The 25,491-nt window shown below is 43.2% G+C and overlaps 2 protein-coding genes across 2 annotated transcripts; one reads left to right on the top strand and one right to left on the bottom strand.

Annotated features, from left to right (window-relative positions):
• Positions 1-172: 172 nt before the first annotated feature.
• Positions 173-10,293, bottom strand: NUSAP1 (nucleolar and spindle associated protein 1). The gene is made up of 12 exons (XM_075613453.1): positions 9,841-10,293; positions 9,262-9,330; positions 8,785-8,985; positions 8,191-8,326; positions 7,487-7,585; positions 7,256-7,368; positions 5,806-5,859; positions 5,068-5,252; positions 4,339-4,523; positions 3,778-3,894; positions 1,464-1,563; positions 173-1,381 (listed from the first exon to the last, which is right to left on the bottom strand). Exons 1-12 carry the CDS (start codon positions 9,931-9,933, stop codon positions 1,294-1,296), a joined length of 1,440 nt encoding a protein of 479 aa, XP_075469568.1. The 5' UTR covers positions 9,934-10,293; the 3' UTR covers positions 173-1,293.
• Positions 10,294-10,798: 505 nt separating this feature from the next.
• OIP5 (Opa interacting protein 5) lies at positions 10,799-15,840 on the top strand. The gene is made up of 5 exons (XM_075613452.1): positions 10,799-11,000; positions 13,472-13,538; positions 14,042-14,164; positions 14,610-14,691; positions 15,331-15,840. The coding sequence occupies exons 1-5, from the start codon at positions 10,826-10,828 to the stop codon at positions 15,430-15,432; spliced, it is 549 nt and encodes a 182-aa protein (XP_075469567.1). The 5' UTR covers positions 10,799-10,825; the 3' UTR covers positions 15,433-15,840.
• The last annotated feature ends 9,651 nt before the right edge of the window (positions 15,841-25,491 follow it).

Genomic DNA, 25,491 nt, shown 5'->3' with positions numbered 1-25,491 from the left:
TCACAACTCCATGAGCTGAGTTTTGCTTGTGGAAATCATTATCTGTACTTAGGTGGAATAAACATCCCAGGTCTTGTGAATTCTGTTTAGAGATGCGCGCACACACTATTAAAACATAATTATGTAAGGTGGGAACTAAAAACTTGCCAAGAAAACCATGATGTCTTTATTGAACAAATATCAGTATTTCATTTGGGAACAGAATATCTTACCAGTTATAACTTAACAAATCCCATTTAAATTGTCTTTTTTTCAAACTTATTTTAAGCTGCCTGGCACTAGTTGTCCCTGACATATAAGGATGATTATCATGATTTTAAAAACAAAAAAATATTGACTTGTCCTGTTAGTATGGGCATATTGCTCAACTTTAACATGAAACTTGCTATGCCAACAGCCTAGAAATACAAAAGGTTGGATAACTGGAGCTGCGAGTTGATGCAAGCGTCTTCCCCAACTGAAGGGAATAATTGACACGCTTCCTGCCAGAGGATGTGCAATGTGTTACAACTCGTCATGTTACTGTCATGCTTCCATTCGGATATATATTGCTTCAGCTCACCTAGCAAAGCATCAAAATAAAACAAAAACCAAGGATACAAAGATTTCTGATTCTACCCATGTGATGTCACTTTACTAAAAATGACATTTAAATGTCTGTTCCTTACATGTGACCATGACCTAAGGGCCATATTAAACAGCTATGCTATTCCAAGACACATTAACACTTTTTAATTTGCCCATAAGGTGTATTATGGAATAGCACTGCTTAATACATATGTGCCAATATCTGAACTGGCAAACAAAAATTGTTTCAAAACAGTTCTATATCAGCCAATCACAGACGGGTTACTTTCTTTTGAATTTAATTTTACTTCAAAGGAACACTTTGTTATAAAAAAACACACAAAAAAAACCACTTGTAACATCTCTACTCGCTTCTAATTGCTAACCTAGAAGATACAACCAACGATAGAAGAATTATGCAGTGGGGGAGTTCTCTTTAACAGTTAGCTTTTATACAAATTGAATAGTTTGTGCAGCAAGATCAGGAGAGCTCTTCGCAGACTTAATTTGACACATTTTTTAAACAAGAAAATATTTATTTTTATTGCTAATAACTTCCCTCAAATCACCAAATACAGAATGCAGCAGAAGCTAAACTGGGAAAGATTTTACAAAGACAGTGAACAGAACAAAATAAAGGGATAGAAAATATTTACAAAAAAGGACTTTGCAGGGACAGCAAAATATTTACACAAGTGCAAAAAAAGGGAATGTTAGAAATGTTTCCTACAGGATGGCCACACCTCGTCGTGTTCCCAGGGTTTGATCTCTCTTGTTTTTCCTGCCCACTACTTGCTCCTCACGCCTGTCCTCTCTGTTAATAAGAAAAGAAGAAGAGTAAGAACCCTGTTGAACTGGTGCATGACAGGAAAGCTCTTGGAAGCCGTTTTACTGACCTGGTTTTAAGTTGTGACTGCTTGTAGTGTTCCTTGAGTACAGAGACGTTGCTCTTTGAGGCAGACTTGTTCTCTTGATCACCCCAAGGTTTTAATTTTCCTTTAAGTACAACAATGTATTTACTATAATCGGTAAATATTAACAAATGCAAGCCAAAAGAGCAGGAAAGACAGATTGATGCATACCAAAATCATATGTACATCAAGAATTTGCTCAACTCAACCTTTCATAACTCATATAATACTTGCACCAAGCAACATAAAAAAGGCTGAAATCGCAAACTTGAAGCTATAGCTTGTCAATCTTTGCAGTGCATTCCAGCCAGCCCAAGCCACTAATGGAAGTGGTCATTTTAACTGCAAATAGAAAAAAAATACAGGCACTCCTGTGGGCTTTAGAAAAATAGATGGACTTTATTGAACCAATCCTTCAATTAAAGAACATTTAATCTATTTGTCTAAAGCTCACTGCAATGCCTGTATTTTCTCTAGTTGCAGTTATAAACCACACGTGGTCTCCAATGCACTCGTGGCAGTTTCCGAAGTTTCAGTGCACCTACATATCCCTTCACAGTGGTCATTTTAAAACTAGGTGATTGACACCTAAAAAATAAAGTGTGCATCTATATCTCAGTCCTTTCTCCACCCCGCCCCCAACCTTTTGCTTCCAGTTTCAACTGGACACTACATTGGGGGGACAGGGGGCAAGCCAATTTCTCTGCCATGATATGGTAAGAGTTATGGACATCTATTAGGAAAGGGAACAGTCCCAAGGAAGTGACAATGAAAAAAATAAGGGACCTAAACTTCAGGTTACAATATTTACACAACACACAGATACCCAGCAAGCTCTAAGAAATATATATATCACACAGGCATACCCAGCATTAACGTACGCAATGGGCCCAGAGCATGCATGTAAAGCGAAAATGTACTTAGTGACGCACTCCCTTTTCCCCACTTATCGATGCATGTACTGTACTGCAATCGTCATACGTGCATAACTGATGTAAATAACGTATTTGTAACAGGTTCTATAGTGTCCCCGCTTGCGCACAGATAGGGAGCCGGTATTGCTGTTCAGGACGTGCTGACAGGCGCATGCGTGAGCTGCCGTTTGCATACTGGGTGATATGTCCTTACTCGCGAGTGTACTTAAACCGGGGTATGCCTGTATGTATATAACTGTCAAAAGAAGTGCTACTGGGCGTATAAAATGATGTATAAAATAAGAAACACAGAGCAACATCCAATGTGACAAAAAGAGAGAGAGAGAGAGAGAGAGAGAGAGATATATATATATATATATATATATATATGAGAGAGAGAGAGAGATATAGAGATAGATATAGATATATTATATAGATATATATTTATATAGGTAGATGATATAATCTTGAAAAGGGGTCATTTAGTTAACCCTTTGGCCAAAGCGTATAAGTCTGCGAGCTACTTCAAGGCATGACCAATTCTCAGGTCCTAACACGAACTGATTAAAATCAGTGGGGAGGGGCGAACTTAAACCCTGGAAGGGAGGAGCCACTGACCTCAAACAGCTGGACAATGTTACTAAACACACAGATACCCAGCAAGCTCTAAGAAACCCCCCCAAAGTTACCACTATCTATCGAAGTGCAAAAAGGAGTGCTACTGGGCGTGGCGAAATGTATACAACAAGAAACAAAAAAGTCCAGAGCAAGTAAGCACAGGTTTTCTTTTCATGCAGCTGGTTGTGACAGGTTCAATGCTAGGACCATTCTTCCTCTAATTATAGAGGTAAATAAGGATTTTAATCAGTTAGTGTTAGGACCTGCGAATTCGTCATGCCTTGTCGTGGCTCGCAGGCTTATACGCTTTGGCCAAAGGGTTAACTAAATGACCCCTTTTCAAGAGATATATAGGTATTTCACTGTATATTTTTGTCACATTGGATGTTGCTTTGGACTTTTGTTTCTTGTGATATACAATATTTAACCATAACAGACAGGATAAACATTAAGAAAAAAAAGCCTTAAGTATTTTTGTTTTGTTTATTGCTATTAACCACTTTGCTGCCAACAACGCATTACGCTGCATAGATCAACTTGGGCTGAGTCCATGGTGTGGGAGACTGCGCGGTCAGATTGCCTTAAGGCATTGATTGTGACCACAGACTGCGCAGACGCACGGAGGCAGCGAACGTTGCGCAAAAAAATCGATTGAAACTGATTTCTTGTCTGTAACTGCCGCACTCCCCCCTGGAAAATCGCACGGCCCCCCAACCTTAGGTCAGTGTGTATAATTGAACAGGCTGTTCCAACGCTCTCACACTCACCTGTGTGTGGCTGATATCCAAGGGGCCGGGCCAGACTCGCCTGCAGATTAAATTTAGACTTCTTATTGGTGTTGGGAGTCTCTGGGTTTTCAGCAGTAAACTTGAATGGAGTGATGGCTAATCAGGGAACAGAGGACAAGGGGTGTGAGGAGACAATGGGAAGAAGAGAGGCATAGCTCCAGGTAAAGTGAAAAGCTGTAAGATGTATGGGATGAAAATAAGACTGGGGTCATGGAAAACAGGCATACGTGATACATACATTGGCTTTTGTAATACATGAAAAAGCACTTATTTAACACAATATTTAGAAAACAAACAAGCAAGTTGTATGATTATTCCCAATTTATCTTGAAATGTGAAGCCAGGATTCCACCTCAGAGGTGGCTTTAGGGCACACATAGAAATATGAATCATAAAGTAGTGTTCTATTTAAAGCCACAATATAAATTACTAGAACGGCTACTTAAACTCAAAGAACACAGTGCAGCAGGAAATGGAGGGGTCCAGTGTTACAGCAAATCAACAATAGGGATTAAAGACCAGTGTTTCCTCTCTACTTACCCAATTGATTGCTATCCCCTGCAGCAGGCTGCGGGTTCACAGCCTTCACACCACTTTTCCTAATGACCGGGATGCTGCTCCGCTGTTCGCTGCCAGGTGTGAGGGTTCCAAAGAGAGAGCGCTTCCTGACGGGTGTCTTGGTCAGAACCCGCTTCTGCTCATTATCTTTTGTTGTCTCTGCGAACCTGAATTGACAAGAAGGGGGCCAGTATGACTACAGCTCTTGTCAGTAATTCATTTGAACCTGTATTGTCTCTGAGCCTTTCAATGCAAAGCAAATACAACTCCATGCTTAAGGTCCATATTAAATGCACGAGCCAAAGCAGAAACCTTAATTAGATCTCGCTCTGGAATGACTGATCATCCCCTTTACTGTTAGAGGAGCCAAGGACACTGACCCAACACGCTCACACCTAACCGCTACAATCGCAGCACCACTCGACACCTCATCGTATCTCTGTATCGTGCGTTTCTGCCAGCGCCTACTTTTTAAAGCTCATGCAAGTAGCAAATCTCTACACCTGCTGTACCATGTGATCATTTGTTTTTTTTCTATTTACATGTACTACACAATTAGTTTAATATCTCACTCCCAGCTGAATATATCTCACGTGGGAATAGTAATGTTGAACCATGTTAAGGACACACAGCCTCCGTCACAATGTACTGTAGGTGTCCAGCTTTATGCCTGCACTGAAAGGAAGATATGGGCAGGTTGCATTCGATTACCTGACGTTCATATTGGATGATGAAAAGCAGGATGGTTTGAACCCAGCTTTATCGGCCAGGATACTCTTATTGGCTGTGCTGCCACGCGTGGAGCGTCGCCGGTTGGCAGGGGTCTTGGTAGGAGACATACCAACCATTCGGGGTGCAGGGCTCAGTAATGACATCCTGCTGATGCTTAATGGTTCCTGAAGACAGGAGGAAAAGCTACTTAGCACAAATACACTGAAACAGGCAGCTGGTTATGTAAAAAGGAAGCGTTACTGGTTGTCAATCTTCAACTGCAATAGTTAAACAAGTTTCTGTCCAGAATTTTTTTTTTAAATCAATACCTGCGAAACAAGAACACAGGAGAACTCCTCCCTCCCATTTGCAGAAAGTGCAGTATACTGTATTTCTATCTTTTTTTTCTTTTAAAAGCTGTAATATGCAGAAAGTTGAGCTTCAATGCATTGATCTAGACCAGGGATGTGTAACTCCCAGTCCTCAAGTAGCGCCACCAAGTCAGGTATTAGGGATATTCCCGCTTCAGCACAGAATGCTCAATCAATGGCTCAGTCGTTAACCGAGCCACTGTGAGCTGCCTGTGCTGAAGCAGGGATATCCTAAAAACCTGACCTTTTGGTGACCCTTGAGGACTGGGAGTTACCCACCCCTGGTCTAGGCAAAAGCAGATCACAAAAACCTAAATGATATTGACACAGCCTGCAAGGTACACACCACCACTGCTACAAACATTACCTTAGAATTGCTTACAGGCGTCTTCTGAAGTAAGCGGGATTTTTTGGCCAACATCTACAATCGAGGAATAGAAATCGGTTTTAACAAGCATTTATAAATCAATGTTTTAAACAGATTCTCCCTGACCATTATACCACTGCTCTCATTTAAATTAGATTTGTTAATATTTCACACAATTACAATGTTACCCTGTCTATGCTTCCTTCCTGCCATACATTTGCAACCAGAAATACTCATCATATAACTTTGGTGTTGGATACTATACATCACTTTTGCCAAGTGGACAAAGCATGTTTCCGAACTGCCCCATGAAATCATGTATGTTATTACGCACTGTACTGTCTGTGCATGTCGATGGCAAGTAATCATGTTCCACAGCTGTCCAGTGCGAGTCAGAGCTGCACAATAGTACAAAAAAAACTAGTAGAAAGATAACAAAAAGTATATACAAAACAGATTTATAAACATAGCACTGTTACATTACAGGGGTATTAGGCAGCACATTGTTTATTTTGCCACAGCAACAAACCCTGGACAATATTTAGATTTTTCTAAAACTTGTTGCTTTTTCGTCCACAATATCACAAAGATACGCCCTTTCCTCTGTTGCGCGACTGCTAAAACTCTGACTCAGGCCCTCATTCTCTCCCGACTATATTACTGTAACCTCCTGCTGTCCTGCCTTCCTGCCTCTCACCTGTCTCCCTTACAATCTATCCTAAACGCTGCTGTCAGAATCACTCTACTCTTTCCGAGATCTGTCTCAGCATCTCCCCTCCTGAAATCCCTCTCCTGGCTTCCGATCAAATCCCGGATCTCACACTCAATTCACCTCCTCACTTTTAAAGCTTTACACTCTTCTGCCCCTCCTTACATCTCAGCCCTAATTTCTCGCTATGCACCATCCCGACTCTTGCGTTCTGCTCAAGGATGTCTTCCCTCTACCCCCTTTGTATCTAAAGCCCTCTCCCGCCTTAAACCTTTCTCACTGACTGCCCCGCACCTCTGGAATGCCCTTCCCCTCAATACTCAAGTAGCACCCTCTCTAGCCAGCTTTAAGACTCACCTTAAGACCCACTTGCTTAAATAGGCTTATGAATACCACTGTGGCCAATACTGGACACGATACATAAAGCTTGGCCCTCTGCAGACGCACTTACCACAATTCCCTCCTACTGTCTCTGTACGTTCTTCCTACCTACCAATTAGATTGGAAGCTCCTCGGAGCAGGGACTCCTCTTCCTTAATGTTACTTTTATGTCTGAAGCACTTATTCTCATGACCTGTTATTTATTTGATTACCACGTGTATTACTACTGTGAAGCGCTATGTACATTAATGGCGCTATATAAAGACATACAATTTTAACCCGCCAATACAGGTTATTCTATTTACAGACTTATTAGAAGTTTAAAAACAAACAAAACTTGTCCCAAAGGTTTAATTTTACCTTCACCTCCTGGATCGAGCTGCAGACTGCATCCAGGCGCCTCTGCTTTCTTTCCATATACTTGTCAATTGACTCCATTTTCTTGAAGTGAGCCTCGTGCATTTTTTTGAAGTCTAGTAAACAGGGACGGCAAATATTAATGCACCACAGACCGCAAAGTCAGGGCAACAAAATGACACTAAAAATATGATATTCATTACGATTTTGGGAACTCCCTAGATAGTGACTCACTTGGTGTTGTGGATTTGGACTGAGCATTCCCAGGCTTAGACAAACGCCCAGCGTATCTTGGTATCTTCCCACTCTGTGGTGCTCTAGTGTCACTGCTACCTGTTGAAAGAGATGAAAAACACTCAATGCTGTTTGATATAGCAGCGTTGCTCAACTCCGGTCCTCAAGACCCCTTTAAGAGGTCACCTTTTAAGGATATCCCAGCTTCACCAGAGCCACATGTGCTGAAGCAGGGATATCCTGAAAACCTGACCGAGGTTTGGAGTTGAGCACACCCTGTGCTATAGTACAGCTACACCCAGCACAATGTCAGAATAGAATACCAACCTATATTTTTTTTTTTTAAATTAGGTTTGAGATGCTCGTGTGTTAGGGCTGTTATTATAGTGGCCATGCGCAGCACTTATAATTAGCTGGGGTTAGTCAGCCTTTCTATAATAGGGCCGCACGTGCACACGGCAGTGAGCGTGGAGCCGGCAGACAGGGGAGAAGATGGGGAAAAGAAGGAAAATCGGGCCGCTACCAGCGCTGTAATGTATGTATGTGTCAAAGTAAAGTTAAATAAATAAAAATTATTTTTTTGTGCAACTTTTTTTATTTTAAAAATATTATTTAATTTATTATTAACTCACATAATAGACACACGCACACGCCTTAGATGTGTTAAAGGTAAATACATATGTTACTTCTTTACAGCGCCATACTTTGCGGTTGTCTCTTTGCAGTCTCCAAAGCGGTCTTTCCGCTTGTTTCGTCCTCTGTCCAACGACGTTTTCTTTGCATGCTTCCAGAACTGGGGAGGCTGCTTTTCCCACCATCTTTTGCCTTACCGCTGTACCCCTGAGTATTTAAAAAAATAAAATAATAAACTTGCTTTAACTGCTTCTCTGCCATAGGGCCCCATAATACACCATATAAAAAGACAACACATGGCACAAATATAAGGCAGCTCATTCCTGACATAGATTTGAAAAATGTATTATACAGTATATAGTTTTTTCCACATGTTTTAACAGACCCTTTTTCTAACTTAACTCTGCTAACATATGTAGCGCTGTATAACAACCAGTCCCAAAGATTCTAAAATCTAATATATGATGTCTAAAAAACAGGGAAAGAAAATGAATTTCCAAATATAAGGAGCCACGTATAGGAGTAAGACCAGAGCCACCACATCAAATAAAGTGACATCACCACAAAGTTTGAACATAGAATAGTCTCTGATCTCTTTCATCCACACAAACGGTGTACTCTCCTAACCCTTCTTTTAACATAACGCACCATACAATTAACATTACCTGTTCCTTCTCAGGGGACGGAGCCTCAGTGCCCCGCTCTATATTGTTGGCGTTTTCCAGTTTTGGGGTTGCCTCCCTTTGGATTGCCTTCTGGCCCCTGCCACGCCGGTTAGTGACGTGAGACACAGGGGCTGTCTCTTCCTTATCCTGGCTACTATTGAACTCGTCAGTATCAGTGAGAGTAGAACTGCCGTCAGAATCCTGCAGCGAGAAGATATACATATTGTTAGGATGGATCTCAAGAATCGCAACACTAAGCAGTTTGTGGCTGCAAAACGGATCTTTGTAGTTGCAAATCGGAACCCCAAGTTCCTCAGCTGGCACCCAAAGGGGCAACTTAACATACCAGAAGTGCCATATTTTCCTTGACCAAGCCACCTGTGCTGAAGCAAGGATATTCTGAAAAGCTGACCTGCTGGTGGCCATTGAGGACTGGAGCAGGCTACTGTAAACAAAGGCAAGAAGGACAGCACTCACCTCACTAACATTCTCTGTGTTGGCTTCTTGGTGAAAATGTTTCATCAAAGCCTTTAGCAATTTATCAGCCTGTAAATAGGAAGAAACAGAAACAAATGACTTGTGTATAGAAGAAAAAATTAATTCCTCTTTCCTGATAAGTGATTTATTTCACCAGTTTGAACAAGCAAAAGTTATCAGAATTTTAATTAGGAAAAGTTACAGGACAGAAATAATAATAATAATAGCATGTTCTTGTATAGCGCTGCTAGTTTTACGCAGCGCTTTACAGAGACATTTTGCAGGCACAGGTCCCTGCCCCGTGGAGCTTACAATCTATGTTGTTGGTGCCGGAGGCACAGGGAGATAAAGTGACTTGCCCAAGGTCACAAGGAGCCGACACCGGGAAATGAACCAGGCTCCCCTGCTTCAATCTCAGGGCCAGTCAGTGTCGTTACTCACTGAGCCACTCCCTCTCCCGTAAGGCGTTATCTATTCTTACATTAATAATAATAGCAATAATGCATCTGATCCTATACCTGTGCCCCTTCCCATGTCCCCTCTGTGCCTCCTATCTTCATTCCTGCCCCCACCCCTCACCTTGTGGTTGGCTCTCAGTCCCGCTCCCTTCGCCAGCGTCTGCAGCTCCGAGTATCTCATGGCCTCAAGCTCCTGCACAGACGGGACGTCCATGGCTGCCAACAACTCCCCGAGCTCAGCCACACAGCACCCCGAGCTCAGCCACACAGCACCCCGAGCTCAGCCACACAGGACCGGACACAGCACCCCGAGCTCAGCCACACAGGACCGGACACAGCACCCCGAGCTCAGCCACACAGGACCGGACACAGCACCCCGAGCTCAGCCACACAGGACCGGACACAGCACCCCGAGCTCAGCCACACAGGACCGGACACAGCACCCCGAGCTCAGCCACACAGGACCGGACACAGCTCAGGAACAAACCACCCAGAGCTCAGCCACACGGGACCGGACAGCACCGTGAGACACCACGCAGCGCCGGAGAGCGTTTGAATCTACGCGCGTCAGTAACGGACCCAACAGTCATTCAAACTTCAGCAGCAGCGCTCAGCCATTGGCTGGGAGACGCAGGAGCAGTCGGCAATAACCAATCAGCAAACGCGTGGGCGGGGCCATCCGTTGTCATCAGAGACTAGCTCTCTTCTGATTGGGTGAAGATGACACCTTCTGCTTTGTACCCGCCCTTTGTCTGTGCAGAGACGAGACCTAAGGGGAAAGTAAAGAGATATCAGGCGCATGGGAAACAGACAGAAGACACATATTAATGTTGTAAAAATAATGTATTTTATTATAAAATATGAACCAAAGAAATTATTATTATTATGGCCCCGTCAGTATTAAAGGGTTAATATATTGAGGTCCTAAAGAAACTGAATCCAAATGAACCATGTGATGTGTGTACTTTTTTTAAAAACTGATTGATTGACGTTGCTCATAACCCAATCAGCATCTCGCTTTATGCTCCATCAGCCAATCAGAAGGTGTCTCAGGCTTAGTATAAATACGAAGGTTATGGCGGGAAGCAATCAGTTGTTTCCCAGCCATGCAGCGCGAGCAGGCGGCGCTGGGAGATCAGAGAAGCAGCGCCGCCTTGGCGTGCGTGGGGCTCCGGCCTGAGGGTTGCTTGGTGTTCATGTGTCAGGACTGTCACACGGTGCTGGGGGACTCGCTGGGTGTGTGCGGGGAAGACGAGAGGCTCGGGGTGGTCGCCTGTCTGCGTGAGTCCCGGTGGGGGGTGACGGGAGTGGCCGGCTTATGACGTCACAAACATGGTTTTTGTAACAGGGTGCCTCAGGAGTTGGCTTACCACATTTATCGACTTAGATTAATGAATTCCTTAGGAGTAAGACTGCAATTGTATGATGTCAAATGTAGGGTTCTTGGGACAAAGTAATAGCACTCCAGGAGTTGGGTTACTATGATGTATGTGTTTTATGACCAGAGATAAGATTAACATTACATGGTGTCCTACAAGAAAAACAATACAGACCGGCGCCTTAGAGTCCAAATAGTGGGATATATATAAGTCCAGTGAATGGCTTCGGATATCCAATAGATGGTGATCTAGTCCAGTGGACAGCAGGTTCCTCAGCAACAACAATGATGTGATATGCAGGGGAGACAAGAGAACAGAATCATAGCGTAACAAAGTATGGTTATAACATTAAACACATACATACAGACAAACAAGCACATACAACAATGAACAAGTAGGCTGACTAATACAATGAATTTTAATGAACACAATAAAATACAGCAAGCTGGTGACGAGCAGGTCTAGGATCCGGTGTGTAAAACCGGAATCCTACTTACAGCAAGTCCACAGGATATAGGCAGGTGTGTGAAGTGTAGACGGTCCGGCGACAGCTGTTGGTGGACGCGTGCCACGTGTGGGAGCCTGCAGGTACCTCTTCCGATTAATGCCGGTATGGGCAACACTGCCTTCAGCTTCACAAGACGCCTTCCGTTCGCGCCCGGAACTGCGTCACAGCGGGCGGGACAACGCACCGGATCTCACTTCAGATGTATACTCCAATACACCGCAACTCCAGGAACTGCTGCAATGGTCTGCTCCTCTACCAGTTTAGCTGACAAATGACTCTCAAAGGCCCAATGCGTTTCGTGCGCATGCGCACTTGAGGGGAGGGGAACGGACGCGAACGGAAGGCGTCTTGTGAAGCTGAAGGCAGTGTCGCCCATACCGGCATTAATCGGTAGAGGTACCTGCAGGCTCCCACACGTGGCACGCGTCCACCAACAGCTGTCGCCGGACCGTCTTCACTTCACACACCTGCCTATATCCTGTGGACTTGCTGTAAGTAGGATTCCGGTTTTACACACCGGATCATAGACCTGCTCGTCACCAGCTTGCTGTATTTTATTGTGTTCATTAAAATTCATTGTATTAGTCAGCCTACTTGTTCATTGTTGTATGTGCTTGTTTGTCTGTATGTATGTGTTTAATGTTATAACCATACTTTGTTACGCTATGATTCTGTTCTCTTGTCTCCCCTGCATATCACATCATTGTTGTTGCTGAGGAACCTGCTGTCCACTGGACTAGATCACCATCTATTGGATATCCCAAGCCATTCACTGGACTTATATATATCCCACTATTTGGACTCTAAGGCGCCGGTCTGTATTGTTTTTCACTAACTGTGTTTGGGTTAACTATTCCTGGCAGCCTTGCCTATCTTTTATTACGTTGTTGTTAATATATATTGTATTCACTTTATTTATTTTTATTTTTAGCGCTGTACACACCACTCTTTTTTCTAATTACATGGTGTCCTAATGTAGTTGAGGAAAAGGCATCTCGGGAGTTGGGTTACCATTTGGTCACACACCATTGTATGAAGCCAGGCATTGGGGTTACTACCAGGCCATAAGGCTTGGGGAATACTCCAGTGAGACCTCTCAGGAGTTAGGTTACCAGTCGGCTGCGTCCATAGTGGGAGAGACGGCGTGAGCTACGAAGCTCGTGCCGAAAAGAAACACTAGGACAACAATGTATTTGTGTATGGTGCGCGTGCACAAGTTCGACGGGGAGACCAGCGCTACAAACAAGTCTGTATTTCCCGCGCGATGGCCAGGTCACGCGAGCAGTCTGCCCAGTGAGGGCGAACCAGCTCTGTGATGTCACGGCCGCTCCTCCCTGGCGCCTCTGCCTGCAGGACAGGAAACCTCACCTGCTGAAGGCGAGCGTGTGCGAAAGCGGGTGCTTCCACTATAGCCAAGGTCTAAGATGAGCCACCTGTGCTGAAGCTGGGATATTCATAAAAGCTAGTCTGTTGACCCTTGAACTAAGTTTGAGATCCCTGCTTTAAGCCTCTGCCAGGGTGGCGTTGGGCGGGTGCGCTCACTCTGGCCTCTATGAAACACATTCCGGCAATGTGTGCGGCCAGCGAGCGCCTGCTTAGCAAATTTTGAATTTGTCGTCCGCAAGCTCGTCACTTGAGCGGTTCGCCCAATGAGGTTGAACCAGCTCCGTGACGTCATGGCCGCGCGCACCTAGCCGGCTACAAATATCCCTGCCTGGCCGCAGCCTTAGAGCTTGAGTACAATAACACGGATGGGGGTTTGTCCAGTGCTGGGTCTTTATACGCAGCAGCCGCATATTACAGCTGCACACCGCAGGCCTGGCTGTCAGCGGAGTGGTGACATTGCACCTCTCGCTTCTTCTCAGGTGTCACAGAAGACGTGGCCGTGGTAGAGTCTATGCTGTATGCGGTGAATGGTGTCCTGAAAGGGTGGTAGGTGAATTATGCTTGGAAAACTTTACCCCTCTGCAGAACGTGTTGCGGGACCATCTGGCGCTGAAGGTGTTAATTGATCTCTCTGGATCAGTGCCTGCGGGCCTACCTGGTATCGGGTCTATGGAGTCATGTGCAATTCTGTGCTGTTCCCACGTCTCTTCTCCAGGCTCCATTTTTCCATCTCCCTGTGATGAACCGCCTACTGTAGACCAGATCTTGTGGTGGGCTATGGCGGGGGTGCTCAACTCCAGTCACACCGTGGCTCAGAGGCTGTCTTTGACGGTCCCTGAGCCTCCTGTGATATACTGAGAATGTGGTGGGGGTGGGGGCAGTGCTTGAGGACTGGAGTTGAGCACCACTGAGCTATGTTGTGGCTTTGGCAGTGAAGTGGCAAGTGGGGCTCGATGTAGATTTGTACAAGGTGCGTGTATCTATGGGCAAGACGAAAGCTGTGGTCCTGAGTGAAATGCCCTGTCTAAATCCAAACAGTGTCTTCCCAGTGCCTACCACCCTTTGCACTGCCGCTCCTGTGGGATCACCGTTGGTTTCAACCTCTACACTGCGCACAAGATGTACGCTGCTCTCCGAGGCTTGTTCTGCCTCTTCAAAGAAAATGTTTCCTGGTAAGTAATCTTCCGACAGCAGTTTGTAGACAAGTTATTTCCCTAAAGTTGTTTTGGGAAGGGCCTCTTGCAATTTGACCCACTTATTGACAAGAAAGGGGGTTACTGTAAGTCAGGGGTGCACAAATTTTTGTGTGACCCCCCCCCCCCCCCCCCCTTTACCTGGTGTCTTCAGACGTCATATTACCACGGCGATGTGTCACTGGAAGCGGCCATAGACCAGGTAAGTGAGTTAGAGGCCTTGCGTGTGCTCCCCTGCATTTAATTTAAATTATTTTGGGGGAGAGCATGAGGCCTCTAACTGCCACACGCCCCCAGTTTGCATGCCCCTGCTGTATGTGTAAACAAAGTTGTGGCAAACATGCGTGACTCTTGGACATTTGTTTGCCAAAAAGACACGTGGCAGCATGTTTCTATTGTAATGCACTATACCTTTTTTTTGTAGCTATCTTTTAAAATCAAAAACGGTGGTTCCGGCGCACAGACTGAGTTTTGACCTTCCAAGCCTTCAAGGACGTGTTGAACAAGTAAAACATTTCCTCCTCACTCTAACGTTCTGATTTTGCTGCAGTCACCTAAATGATGTGGTACAATTACTTGCCTGTTTCTTGCATAGTGCTCACCATGGAAGCTGTGCAGTATATACGATTTGGCCAGTTCTAGTCCCTACTGCAGACCTCAAACTTTGGTTCCGGAGATAAAGCCACTTGCCAGTATCTAATATATATTGGGCTTTGTTTATGGCGATCGGTGTTCTTATCTCGGGGATACGCCATCAAACTAACATACCATTTGAAATATTGAAAATGACTGGCTTCTGTGTAATTGTCACATGTTGCTTAACTAGGACTGCATGACTAATGTCTAACTGGAATAACCTACCAGAGACTCAAAATCACCAGTCTGAGTTCTTTCAAAACTAAAGCTCACATTTTTAATGAGGTCTGTAACGGTTTTATAGGCTTAAAACTTATTTTATCTTTAACTGCCATGCCTTCATATTTAATGTAAAACCGTTCACCTAATGTAACCATGTATCTCATCATAACTCTGTGCCCAGGTCATACTTGAAGACGAGAGGTAACTCTCAATGTATTACTTCCTGGTAAAGCATCTTAAAGTGTTTTGTTTGCATGCCAAACTTGATGCATTCCTCTATTTTGCAGCTGCAAGCGCGTCTGGTGGAGATGCATGCTCGGGTGGAGTTCTTATCCCTCAAGTTGGGGCAATTGCCAGAAGTCAGAGAGAAGCCAGGACATGAGCTGTAAATGAGTAATTCACAGCAACAGACTTAGTATCTCACAAATGTTTATTTTCTCTGCAACGCAAAGCACAAACTGCACAACTGAGGTCTCTAATCGGTATTGGACTTTACATGGACAGTCAACATCTGGATTATAATTCCCGTGGCATGATATGCCAATTCAAACCGGTACTAACCTGTTTTTTTTTTTATTATTATTATTTGGATGAGGTATGAACAGTAAATCGTTGCCTCTACTTCACAAGAACTATGAAAGTGTAACAAACTTTAGTCACTACGAATCTGGGACTCAATTGGTGAGGAACCCAGCACTTAGTCATTTTATTTATTTTAAGAACCAGTTTTTATACTCACTATGCCATTTAATGACTGCAGTTTGTAGGTCTGATTAAAGACTGTGTATAATTGTGAATTTGTTTAATGTTCTTAAGAATCTCAGCCTAGAGTAAAGTACACATCACCTGCAGCAATAACTTATGTACATTAAAACAAGGACAACATGTGGGTTTTCAGTGCATTCTCAGCCCGTGCTGTTTATTGCTTTAAAAAAGTCAGTTTTCACAACCAGATACCAAAACAAAATTATACAACCCTAACATTGAGGGTATACATTTCATTAGTACACCGACTCAAACCTCATCACCGCATGTGCATAGATAAGCAAACTGCCTAGTTTGGAATACCCCTGTGTCCCTGTACAGAAGTGACCGGGGTAGTTATGTGCACTATTTAACAATTGTATTCGATTTGTTCCCTGGGAAAATAATGTCGTTTTGGGTGTATTAAACCCAAAACTGCATAAACCCGTGATAACGATAAGTCAAAACTACTATGGTATTGTTCTCAGGTTTCCACTTACCTACATTACCAGTTCTGTTCCAGCTGCAGTTATTGGACCGAGCTAGTCTCCTCTATTCTAGACCCTTGACATCAAGGATGCATTGGCTCAACCCATCACGATTATAGAACTATGGGGTTGCAGCTCCATTTGTTTTTACAGACAAAGTACTGTTATTTTAGTGTTCACAATGATTTAAAGTTTTATAACAATGTGTGCAGCAAGGAGCACAGGTGTCAGGTATTTGAACTTGATAAGCCTTTGTCAAACAGCTGAGATCCTTGGGTTTAGGTTAGTGCCGCAGGGCTCAACTCCAGCCCTCAAAACCCAACAGGTCAGCACAGGTGGCTCAGTCAAACGATGGAGGCATCTGTCCTGAAGCTGGAATAAGCTGACACAGGGGAGGAGGAAAGTTTCAATTCTGTCCCACCAGCAACCTGGACAGCTGAAGTGCAGCTCACTTTGCCCCCTGCTAACTACTGGAACATAGTAACAATAATTGGTGTTCAATTTAAAACAAAAAAAAATGCATGATAGCACGTTCTTGTGGGGAAATGTGATTATGTGTGCGCTATTATTTGCAATGGGGCTTTGTAACAACTTTCTATTCACCATCCAGAGCTAGTAAGGTTATCATACGGCAATGATTTAAAAAAAAAAGGGGGGGAGGGGGAAGAGATCTGTTGCCTATGATGGACTAATTTGTGAGGAAACCAGTACTTTTATTTATTTTTATTTTGTTAAGAAAACTTTCGTTTATGCTCATTTTATCACTTAATGACTGCAGTTTTTTCCAGGTCTGATCTGTAATTATTATTGTGAATGTCTAACATTTTTAATAAGAACCTCATCCTTATGTAGTTTAGGAGGTAAAACGTGACACTTACTGTACACTAACACTGTCCTGGGGAGCATGTGCCACAGCAGGATTTATTTAAGATGGGCATGGTACTGCCTTCTCTGCTGCAAAATGGGTCAGAAAATACAGTCTTATTTTAGAAATCACTTGGCACCATTACTGTTTAATGACAACGGTTGGCATGTTAATTCTGTGCAGATTAAGTAATTTGGTCTGATTAACCCCCTACGCTCTTCTGTTCCTCCCACAATGCCCAGCAAGGACCCACTCGCTAGACAGGGTCTAATAGAATAATCACTTTATATTTTGGAATAGTTCCACAAATTCAAAGCCTACAAGAAAAGACACGGTCATGCAATAAAGGGCTCAATCCCCAAATGTATCACTTTAGAAAATTACATTATTGCTGTGTTTGGTGTTTACCGACATAACCCTCTCACTGCCCAAAGGCCAAACACATGCACCCTGTCTGAATATATTGAAAGATGCAATGAAGTCTGATCAAAGACTCATTTAATATAATATACCATCTTCAATTCAGCACCAAAGATGCATGGGCACTTGGAATCTCTCAATGTTACATCAAAATTGATCTGTACACAGTTCCCTCCCACCACACCTACTACTTTTAGTTATTACCAGTTACATTATTTTTGCAGTCTGCATTCACGGCATGCTCTATATTTAAAAAGGACCCAAGATCCAGGGCAGCTGTTCTGGTTTTTGGTGTCAAAACACAAAGGGGAAAAAAAATGATCTTAAGATTCCTAAGCAGTGCTCCCCACGTACCACAGGAAATTTACATTTAAGGGAGCCCATTTTCAAACCATCCATTTCGATGGCAGTGAAACATTATTTTATACAGCCAACTCCCATCATTTGTACTGTATACCTTAAGTTACTCAGAACGTCTACTAATCAGTAAAATAATTACATGTGGAAAAAGACCCTTTCTAGTGTGGATACATTTAACTATTCCCATGACAAGTCTTCAGTACAGCATATTGTCAGCTGACCCAAGCTGTACAGGTGAACACTGGTATTGCTTGTTGGATTACATCTACCAGTTTTTCTGACCCCCATTCCAGTCCTACATTTTCTCACAATCAGTGGCTGTGTCCATATCTAATGGTGGCAGCAGAGCACTTTATACTCTCGAACAAACCAGTCCCTCTGACAAAAGTTCAGCATGAGGTTTGAAGTATTCCTATAAACACATCCGCACTGGGCCATACACTTGTTGCAGCAGCCCAGCATATAGAAATGGTGTTGCTGCTATATTTGAATATGCAAGCCAAGATGCAGATCTACGCCCCTCCATGCACACATTCATTTCAGCAGCCCTGGGCCTGCACAATTTTTGCAAAGTTGCGAGGTACACAATATCTCCAGACATAATACCCAACCGGCCTTTCCTTACAAAGGCCCAGATCGAAAAAAATAAAATATATATATTAAAAACAGTAGCATGACAATAAAATTTCAAGCGATCTATATTTTCTATTGCTTTCAGTGTTTAAATGCATATCTCAATTTACAAGGTTATAGAAGTAACATCACACACTTAAATCATGCACTAATATAGTATTCGGAGTATGCCAATATTCTCTACCATTGCCTTCAAACCAAGCCTGTTACTAGGAGACTTCTCGCACGCTTCCCTACATTTCAGTGCTGTAGGATGCTTTGCTTAACACTTGTTCAAGCAGCGTGCCACAGGCCTCACCAGCACCGAATCAGCTACTTAGATACATTTGTTTTATATATTTAGGCATTGAGGATTATACTTAATGGACTGCTCTCCGATACTATGTTTAGAACAAAACTTTGTTATCAGAGCATTGCGTAAGCGTACAAAAGGGGTTAATAAATGTCCACTTTACACCAGAGGTTGCCAACTCCAGTCCTGAAGGGCCACAAACAGGTCAGGTTTTCAGGATATCCCTGCTTCAGAAAGGTAGCTGAGAGAAATGTAAATTACTCTTATTTGGTGCACACCCCGCTCGTCAATTGCTATAAGGATTGTTTAAATTAACGACAATGATATAATGCATTGTTCCTGTAGGAACATAATAATTTTTTTAATGATGTTGCTACAGGAACAATGCATTATATCATTGCTGTTAATTTCAACAATCCATATAGCAACTGACGATCAGGGTGTGCACCAAACAAGAGGAATTACATTTCTTTCAGCTACCTTTCTGTTGAACAATTCTGAATCCCCTGGTAGCACCCCACTACTGCTAGATTATATCTAGATACTCCATACTGTTGCAGCGAAGTTATCCCCATTTCCCTGTGCTTTGATATTCCTGCTTCAGCACAGGTGGTGCTGTCTCAGACTGAGCCACCTGTGATGAAAAAGGGATATCCTGAAAACCTGAGTTAAGCAATAAAACAGCGATTGCACACTGAATTTTCTTAACAATTCAACAAAACAATTCATGCTACGATTATACTGCAGCCGACCCCTGAAAACAGTTAATGTTCTCCTTTGTACACCACATTCTGGGCTCTCGGCCATTGATTAGGATAGAAAACAAACTGAATAGTAATTTGAGAATTAAGGAATTCTCAGACAAAAACGAAACAAACCAAATTTGTAAGTAACGGCTGTAGGTTGCCATCTTTACACAGACCTACAGTATTATGTGATCCATAGCTCATCACTTCCAGCAAAGCAAAATGTTGGTGATGAGGAGAGCGAGAAGTCTAAACATTGCATGTATTTGTTAGTTCATAACAGTGACATTGTCAATTTTCAGCAGTGATCCTTGTTTCGGATGTGCCCCGGAAAATAAATATGCTGCTAAACGTGTCAAAAGAACGTGTTAAATACAAGGCAACAGCGGACTACGATCAAGGCAAATAGTCGCATATTCAAAGAAAAACACGTTACTCCATGTACAACCATGAGAGTCTTTGGTGAATTTCTATTAACTCCCCATTGCTAGTAAGCGTGCACAGACTGCTGATCATGGATTGGGATACATGCACAGTGCTGTCCTCTCACGGCTTTAAATCTTCAATGTGCTCTGAAGCTGCTTTTCAGGAGAACGGTTCAGCTCCCTTCGTATGAATGAGACTACAATCTCAGAGCGTACGGAATAGGAGCCAGTGCTGGAATCACCTATAGCTGGGGTGGCAACCTCCAGTCAGAGGGCCACTAACAGGTCAGGTCTTTAAGATTCATTATAATTAATCCCTGCTTCAGCACAGGTGGTTCAATCTTTGACCGAGCCACCCGTGCTGAAGCAGTGATATCATTAAAACCTAACCTGTTGGTGGCCACTCCAGGCATATTGTTTAAGGACATCCACAAGTTGTCAGCTGATTCTTTCCTCGTTGGCCAAAGGGGCCAGTAAAAGGCTTTCAGCTTCTAGTATTTAAGTGACCATGACGGGACATCACTTACACAACACTAGTGTTTCCAGAAAGCCATTCGGCGGCTCTTCAAGTGAAGGTATTCTGGCACAGACATCAGCGTCATACCTTCCTGTTCCTAAATAGACACCAACATGGAAATGATTTCTACCCCTTTTCCAAATACGACCCTTAAAAGAAAACAAAAATAACGCAACAAGGAGAATAAACTCAAAATAAGCTATAGAGCTGCCCAATATTATTTGAAGCCTGTAAGAATCGGCTTGTTCTCCATTTCAAAGTCTCGCGTACCACCAAAGAAATCTACACGTAACACTTCGGACTGAATTCCTCAATATGTGGATTCCAAAGGATTAAAGTAAACAATTACTAGACTCGTAAAGACTTTGTACGCATTGAAAAGCAGACATCTCATTCCAATTCAAAACACACCCAACCTTAAAAACGTATTGGTTGTGGCCACATTTCACTCTATTGTACAGTATATAGTTACGTTACTACACCATGCAAACAGTTATTGCTACTGAAGATCCCACTTATTTTATGGCTTTGCATTAAAGAATGACGCTGTGCTATTTTGCATTCCAGTTTCAGAGGTATTTCATGTTTATCCTTTACGTTGCACGTCAACCTCGCTACGCACTAAATCTACTCAAATGTATGCTTCCCAGGCTCCGATTTTATTGCTTCCTCCAAAAAGGCTCTGGAGTCTTGTTTTGAAATTCCATGTATTTCATGGAGGTGGTTGCAAGACCTCACCAAGCCTCATTTGTTCATTACTTACACGGCCTGATGTGTGTGTGTGTTATTTTACAATACAAGCATGCATTTTAAAACTTGCCAACTAATTAACCCCACCCCACAAAAAGGGTGCATTTACAAATGGGGTCTAAAAAAAAGTGCAGTGTCTTCCCCCCTGCAGAAGTAGTATCAATGACAATCTGTGCTATAGAGATACATTCACTGTCAATTTATGGACACAATACTTGCTAAAGCTGTAGAACAGGGTGTAGCCAACTCCACTCCTCAAGGGCCACCAACATATCCCTGCTTCAGCACAGGTGGTGCAGTCTTTGAGCCACATGTGCTGAAGCAGGGAAAACCTGACCTGTTGGTAGCCCTTCAGGACTGGAGTTGACCAACCCTGGTGTAGATCAAAATAACTTCCTGACCGGCTGAAATTGCAAGCGTCCAGGAGACGAAACATTGTGAAACAATTAGCCTGCAATTGTATTAAACCCCATCAATACAGGGCATAATTGGGCTATTAAAGCTACAGCTTGATACAAAGATCATCCAGTCAACTTATCACAGGCATTTATCTTGTCTTTCATATCTAAACACTTTATAAAGTTGCCTCTAACTCATTCAACTACATACACATCTCAAGCACATAACCCCCAATGTTTGCATTTCCATAGTATAGGTAAAGGCCGTCACCAAATTTGCTTACACACAGATGGCCATCTTAAAAATGACCACAGAACATATATGCACCAAGTCTCTGAACAGCTTCTCACTATTCAGCCCTGTTGCAATTTATTTTACACACTGCAATTTATTCTGCATTTTTTTTTTTTGGCAATTCTGGACTATATTTATTTTGTTGAAATTCTGCAGAAAAAAAAAATAACGAAAAGGGAATGAGAGGAAAACTCAGATTTCTGATACTAGAAGCTGTGCGGGAACTTCTGGTGTGTCAGAGAGACGTTTAGCCAAAAGGCGGCTTTCAAAAAGGATCGCGGCCCATACTGTTCCTGTGCAATATGAACTAGAAATGGTGAATTTCCTCCAACTCCTGCATTTTGGTCTGCTTCAGCAGAATAACAGCATTCCACTAGGGCAGAGGGATTAGATGTGAATATGACTCACAGGCTTGTCAGGAAGCCTCTAGACAGCAGCCTCGACCCACATACAAAACAGTCATTACATACTTCCTTGCTGCAGATACCAAGACATACTGCACCTTTCTAAAAGGTTAGTAACAATAATTATCTTTATACACATTTACCCTATTAGTGGCTCCGAAGCAGTAAAAAATATTACTAATATCTCATGCATTGATCCTAAAATGGCACTACAGTTTGCTACATAGCACTAATGCTTTAATGGAACTATACACATCTCAAAATGGAAGACATTGGTGATTTTGTTGTTCTCAGACAACTTGTAACATCATTTTGTCCACAAGTAGTAAAATATACCATATGTACGACGATATTGCACATTTCCCGTTACTAAATCAAAACTCCTCCGTAAGGGAGGGTTGGGGACAATGTTGAGAAATAGATAATTATTAAAAACTAAAAGGTTAGCGTACAGAACTAGGCAGGCTAATGCCAATTGTCATGTATGTGTATTGCCACAGAGGTATTCTGTTTTTCACTAGAAAGATGTATTTTAACTGCCTGTGCCAAACGGATGGATACAAAAAAAATAATAAACACACTGCGGTTTATAACAGGCACAGTGCAGTTTACACACAAGCTTAGAGATGCCATGTCCTCTTCAACAGTTCAGCCAAGAGTAGAATATACAGATTGCATTAAATGTACTTTGGTACTCTTTCCAAGAATGAAAGCTATTTGTTAACATGCTGTGTAGTAGCAGCTGTACTGATCCTGGAGAATGTTGTGTAAGTTTGTGAGAGCATTTACTGAACCAGAAGCTCTTCAAACATGTTTCTCTTAGAATTTGCCAACACAAGCCCTTCTTCAAAGGGGATTGCGTCAGCAAAAAATATCCATGTGCTATGGGGAATTATCTTTGATGGCATTTAAGTTTTGGGGAACGGCAGTCTTGATATAGACAACTTTCTCCACTAGACTCATTTGTAAATTGTGCAACTTTTAGGAACCAACGTGTTCTTTGTAGACATTGAACACTGGGTTTTATAACCTGAAAAAAATCCTTTCCCAAATCATCTTGTATTGGACTAACTTGAAAGTTCCAAACAGGCGAAGCCTAAGGCTGCGTCCAGGGTCAGCGCCGTGCTGACGCTTCTCAGTGAGCCCCTGCAGCCGCAATGCGAGCGGCTTTAGCAGGGGCTCGCGCACGCTTCCGCAGGCGTGCGGAAGCGCGTCTTTGAAAAATTTTAGATTTTCGCGCTCATGGGAGCGCAGGGCCGGTCACGTGAGCGGTTCGCCCAATGAGGGCGAACCAGCTCCGTGACGTCACGGACCCCCCCCCCCCCGACACGCACTCCTCCCCCCCCCCCCCTGACACAGGTCAGGGAAAGCACCCGCTTTCCCTCAGCCTCCGCGCGGCTGCAGTCCTATGAACGCAGCCAAAGGCTACGGCCCCAGTCCCAGGGTGCACGCGAGCGTCGGAGCGCCTGGCGGCGAGTGCACCAGTTTCAGCCGCAACCTGTGGTCCGTGGTTGCGAGTCAGCAGGGGCTCGCGACAGGGGGGGCAGGGGCATGATGTCACGTGGCTGGTTCGCCCTCATTGGCTGTACCGCCGCCATGACGTGGCAAACGCTCGGCTACTGCACCAAAAATCTTGTATTTTGGCAAAGGCGGTCGTGCATGGCGGCGTTGACTAGGGCTGGCCCCATAGCGTGCCGTATCGTGTTCGTGCCACGCAGCCGCGATCAGTGGGGACGAGGCCTTACACCAGCTTCTGAGACTACAAAGTTCATTTTTCTCTGTAGAGACGATATTGTACAAACAATGAGCGGTTCTTTTGGCCCAGTAAAAGTGAACTATGCTTCTCAAAGAACGGTATTCGCCAGTATCAATAAGGTTACTATACACTGAAGTTCTCATCTTAAATCAAACGCCGATTGATTCAGTGGAAATGCTCCTGAAACGACACACTGCAGTGGGCAGCAATTTAACCGTCAATAAACAAAACGGCACTATAGCACCCCGTTACCCAGTAATCATTGGCAGCACAAACCTATTAGTGCAGCGGTTCTCAACTCATCCTCAAGCCCCTCCAACAGGTCAGGTTTTCAGGATATCCCTGCTTCAGGACAGGTGACTCAATCAGTGGTTCAGTCATTGACTGAGCCATCTGTCCTGAAGCAGGGATATCCTGAAAACCTGACCTGTTGGAGGACTGGGGTTAAGAACCCCTGTATTAGATGGTACTTTCCGTGCTGCAAAACCCAGTATCACTCCACTCTCCCCAACCAAGTAAAAAAACATCGGGGTCTTCACATTCAATTTTCCAACAGATGGAGACCTTGGAAAATGTGATTGTGATGAGAATACCAGATACCTTTTTTTATATTATTAAAAAAAAAAGCGTGGCTACTCATAAGCTCCTTAATAAACCATCATGCAATTTGGAATTTTGTAGCATATTCCCATTTTCTGGTTATTATCTGTATCTGAAGTCAATCAGCAGGTGTCCTAAACATAATGGAAATGCTCGGCTCCAATTCACCAACCTGCTGAAATGAAATGCATTTCATTGCAATTTTTGATCACCACCTGCCAACAAAACTAAATGGCTAAATAGTTTAACCCTTTAATACAGCAATGCAAAGAATGGGTTATATATATAAAAAAAATAAAGTTTACATTGTCTCCATAGGGAAAATAATCATCCTAAATTAAGTGGATTTGGAAAAATAGACATGCCACTAAGTTATTTTATATCCCTCTGCAATAAAGACATGTAATGCAGTATACAGTTACATTCTTACTATTTTTCTATTCGAATCGGAAAGACGGAAACTACAGTAAAGTATTGTATAAACCTCTCTTCTCACTGTACTGGGGATCCCATTTTAATGTGTCGAGTTGCTCCGTATCTCAAAACACAGAAGTTCAAATTTGCTTTTCTAGCAAATCGGCTCATTGTTTAGGATTTCTTCAGGGCGTTCAGATTTGAAGCTACAATAGCCAGCAATATAAAGTTCTACGTGCACCTTCTTCAGGTGCCAGCACTGCAGTATTCGCGGTACTGATGAATTCTTGCACAAGTTTTGATCTGCGGTTTAATTGTTCCCTTTCAAAAAAAAGCAAAAA

This window comes from Ascaphus truei, chromosome 9 (genome assembly GCF_040206685.1).
Source record: "Ascaphus truei isolate aAscTru1 chromosome 9, aAscTru1.hap1, whole genome shotgun sequence".
NCBI classification, from domain to species: domain Eukaryota; kingdom Metazoa; phylum Chordata; class Amphibia; order Anura; family Ascaphidae; genus Ascaphus; species Ascaphus truei.
The sequence above is the reverse complement of the archived record's forward strand: the minus strand, read 5'-3'. Positions and strand labels throughout refer to the sequence as shown.

Excerpts from the sequence above, each read along its gene's own strand:
- NUSAP1 (XM_075613453.1), bottom strand. The coding sequence starts at position 9,933 with ATGGACGTCCCGTCTGTGCAGGAGCTTGAGGCCATGAGATACTCGGAG. Across the intron at positions 8,986-9,261 it reads ACACAGAGAATGTTAGTGAG|GATTCTGACGGCAGTTCTAC; the intron begins GTGAGTGCTGTC and ends TTCTCGCTGCAG. Across the intron at positions 1,564-3,777 it reads TGGATATCAGCCACACACAG|GAAAATTAAAACCTTGGGGT; the intron begins GTGAGTGTGAGA and ends TTGTACTTAAAG.
- OIP5 (XM_075613452.1), top strand. The coding sequence starts at position 10,826 with ATGCAGCGCGAGCAGGCGGCGCTGGGAGATCAGAGAAGCAGCGCCGCC. Across the intron at positions 13,539-14,041 it reads AATGGTGTCCTGAAAGGGTG|TGCCTACCACCCTTTGCACT; the intron begins GTAGGTGAATTA and ends GTGTCTTCCCAG. Across the intron at positions 14,165-14,609 it reads TTCAAAGAAAATGTTTCCTG|CTATCTTTTAAAATCAAAAA; the intron begins GTAAGTAATCTT and ends TTTTTTTTGTAG.